This window comes from Solanum tuberosum, unplaced genomic scaffold, assembly GCF_000226075.1.
Source record: "Solanum tuberosum cultivar DM 1-3 516 R44 unplaced genomic scaffold, SolTub_3.0 scf00227, whole genome shotgun sequence".
Lineage (NCBI taxonomy): Eukaryota > Viridiplantae > Streptophyta > Magnoliopsida > Solanales > Solanaceae > Solanum > Solanum tuberosum.
This window is the reverse complement of record NW_006239150.1, coordinates 683,413-687,037: the sequence shown is the minus strand read 5'-3', so window position 1 is coordinate 687,037 and position 3,625 is coordinate 683,413. Positions and strand designations below refer to the sequence as shown.

The 3,625-nt window shown below is 29.0% G+C and overlaps 1 protein-coding gene across 1 annotated transcript in view; it reads right to left on the bottom strand.

The window, feature by feature from the left end:
* The window catches only part of LOC102594474 (stearoyl-[acyl-carrier-protein] 9-desaturase 6, chloroplastic-like), a 7,523-nt gene extending 4,143 nt beyond the window's left edge, over window positions 1-3,380 (bottom strand). Inside the window, exon 1 of the mRNA XM_015313064.1 lies at window positions 3,153-3,380. Coding sequence (XP_015168550.1) covers window positions 3,153-3,380 — 228 coding nt within the window. The remainder of the gene's footprint in view (window positions 1-3,152) is intronic.
* Window positions 3,381-3,625: the final 245 nt, after the last annotated feature.

Here is a 3,625-nt window from a genome sequence, read left to right as displayed (position 1 = left end):
GGGGGGGTGGGGTAGGGGGGGTGAAGTGATAAAAAAATTAAATTTAAAAAGATTTTATTTTTAAAGCTTTTAACAAGATCTCTATTATAATATGGGCATCCATATTTATTCATATTATCCATTGGGTAACTCGTTTTTACCATTTAAAATGTGAGTCGAGTTGAGTGCTTTATCCATTTTTATTTAACTTGTTTTCGATCGACACATATTCGACTTAACTCGCTCGTTTGCCACTCCTAGACATGATTAAAAAGTAGTCTCTTTGCCTCTTCATTTGCAAGCATATTCATTAAATGTTCTGCTCGCGATAGTTAAATTAGCTACAAACAATTTAACGATGTACTAGTTTTAATTTTACATATTTATTACAAATCAATACATTCAAACACAAACCTGCTTGTTAAAAATCCAACTAAACTTCACCGAACGTGACTCTAATATATTTTCTCGATTTTCAACCCTCCTAATCTTACGTGGAAGTTTGCACGCAAAATCCTGTGCACGTCTCGCCTTCTCCGTTGTCAAGCCTTCAAGTTTTTCCAATTCCCATCTTGTTATGAAAAATTCTAATATTTCAACATAATCACGAGATGTGTAAACCCCCTGCTTTTGGGTAATTGCCGAAAAGTGCTTAAATATATTCGGATTTTACCCATTATACATGAGGTGCAGTGACATTGTGATTCTCTTCCTCATCATATATGCAATGGCTATTATAGTCGTGTTTGGGTCCACTTCCAGTAACTTTTCAATAATTCTTGTATATGCATTCTCATGCCGCTTCTCGTCTGCTGCAATGGTTCCACATATACGTGCTAGCATGGGGTCTCCGCCTTCTGTAGCTAGCCTAGCCATATTACCATGCGTTAGAAATGTGGCTCACTCTTGAAATGATGTGTACACAAAGCCCATAAATGGATTGTTCTCTACTCCGACGTCCTAAGATGCAAACATGATAGACAATTTATATTTATAACATATGTATTTTTCAAAAATTTGCAGCGAATTGCTTCTTATATGATTTTTAATACACAAACTTTAATATTCCAAATTCAAAGACTACGTATCACATTGTTCGAATGAATTTGGAATGAGCAGTCTTTGAATTTATTAACACTTCTTATTTAGGGCTAAGTTAATAAAAACACTTTCTATTTTTAGAAATGAGTAGTTTCTTAAGATTTGAGTAGATTGAATGGGCAAACCAGCCCCCTTAAGCCAAAGACCCAGCCTTTTGGCGATGGTAATTTCATAGAAATAAAATAAAATATACTTAATTAAGTGGTGTGCCTAAACTAAAAACATTAATTACTCCCTATATTCATTTTTATTTGTCATATTTTAACTTGACACACCCATTAAGAAAATAATTAATGGTATATGTATTTTACTAAATTATCCTCTATTAAATGATGTCTTGAAAATAAGTATTTAATGTTGAGGGCAAAACATGGAAAAAAATATTGTCTTTTATTGATATGTCAAAAGTGACAAGTAAAAATAAAAATCTATTTTAAAAATAAGTTTAAGTTTTGTGCACCGTTAGTGCACGAATTTTATTTTTTATTTTTATATAATAATTTTTTATTTTATGTTTATATACTATTATTATTATTATTTTATATTTTAATTTACGTCTTATTTTACAGAATTAGAAATAAATGTAACAACAACATTTTTGTAGTATTAAAAATATGAAGGATTTTATTTATTTTTGTGGTGAATTTTTTTGTATATAGTGGTTTAATTTGTGGAATAGTTTTTAAATTTATTTTTCTTGATATTTTGAATTATATTTAAGTCATCATGTTAATATTATATTAATATTTAATTAATTAATTTATTTATGTATAATATTGATTGAAAACTTGAATATGCATATTTCATTAAAAAATTTCTAATAGATATTTAAAATAGTTTCTCTCTATAAAATAATCTTAGTATAAAAAGTACATTGATACTTACCCTTTTTCGTAATTTGAGTCTCAAAAACACTTTTTAAAAAGATTAGTCAAACACAATTTGCTTGTCAAAAACACTTTTCAAATGAATTAGCCAAACACAAATTACATTTTTTCAAAAGCATTTTATAAGCAGTTTTTAGCAGCAATGCCAAACAAGCTCTAAGTAATTAGTAAAATATCTTTTTGAATACAATTATAATTACGATAAAATATAGCTAAGGAAAGTTGAGTCCTCTTTCTTCTCTAACCAAAATTAATTCATAGTTATCTTCTTAATTAACCAAGTTAATTTGGTTTTCTGAATCTGATTTTTTTTTTTGTTTTATCTCTTTATTTTCTTGTTCTATTTTTTTAGTTTTTGCGTCTTCGTCGTATTGATCTTTTAATTATTTTCAGTAAAAATCATGTTTTCTTGTTCGTGAATTTTCTTAGGGATAATAATTATATTTGTATTAGTGATTATATTGTTATCAACCTTTTGATCTTCAGGATATATATCGTAATATTGCATATCAGAATAATAAGTTGCTACTTTTTTTAATTCTTCTTCTTGTGTGTACTGATTATGACTTCGCCAAAAATTCAAAAGAAAAAAACAACGACAATTAAGAAATTATTTGTGGCATTGAAAATTACTTCTGATGAAAAAAAATATTCAAATGTAGAAAAGCAAATAAACTTGGTTAATTAAGAAGATAACTAAAATTAATTTTGGTTAGAGAAGAAAAAAGGACTCAATTTTAATTTACTTTATTTTACCATAATTATAATTATATTAAAAATATATTTTATTAATCACTTAATTAAGTTACCATGTTTATCTTAAAAATTACCTAATAGTGTAGAAAATCTATACACTGATCGTGCACAAAACTTAAACGGTTTAGAAATATAGATTAACATAGAGATTAACTTACCCGATGATGTAAAAAACTTTACACAGTCAGTGCACACAAGTTAATCTCTTAGAAATAAGTGACAAGTAAAAGTGAACGGATGAATTATTATTTTGGAATAGAAGGGTAGTAAATTAAACATTTAATTGGTGTTCGTTACTTCTTTTAGGAGTAGTGCAATATATTTGGTGGTTTCATTCAACTTATTTATTGCATTATTTAGGTTATACGATGTTATATATAGGTCATCTTAACTAAATAATTTTATGAAAATGTTCAGAGCAACACTTACAATTCCAGCTCCAATAGAGTAGTGTAGTGTTTTCTTGACCATCAACATATCCACTCTCCCTGAAAGATACAAATAAGTTCGTAGCAGATCAATAAGTCGATTTTCCTCAGCGGACCATGCCCGAGTCCAAATTGCCCATGGACATGGGCTGGATCCAGTCTCATCGCGTACTCCATCAAACGTATTAATCGCGGTCTGATAGGTAGGCAAATCATCCTCAATTAGCATATTACCCTCCAGCATAACAAAGTTGTTGGAATACTAACCCCCAGATTTGCCTAAGGAACATGTATATTCTATCTGTTTCTTTGCAGATTACAACAGTTACGTTATGTAAAGAAAATAAAGTAATGACACAATATTTTATCGCGGAAAACCCCGACTCATCAAGTGTAAAAACCACGACCTACACCTCTGTAGGATTTAACTCCACTTCATTAAACTCTGAGCCTCAAAAAAAGATTATAAGCCTA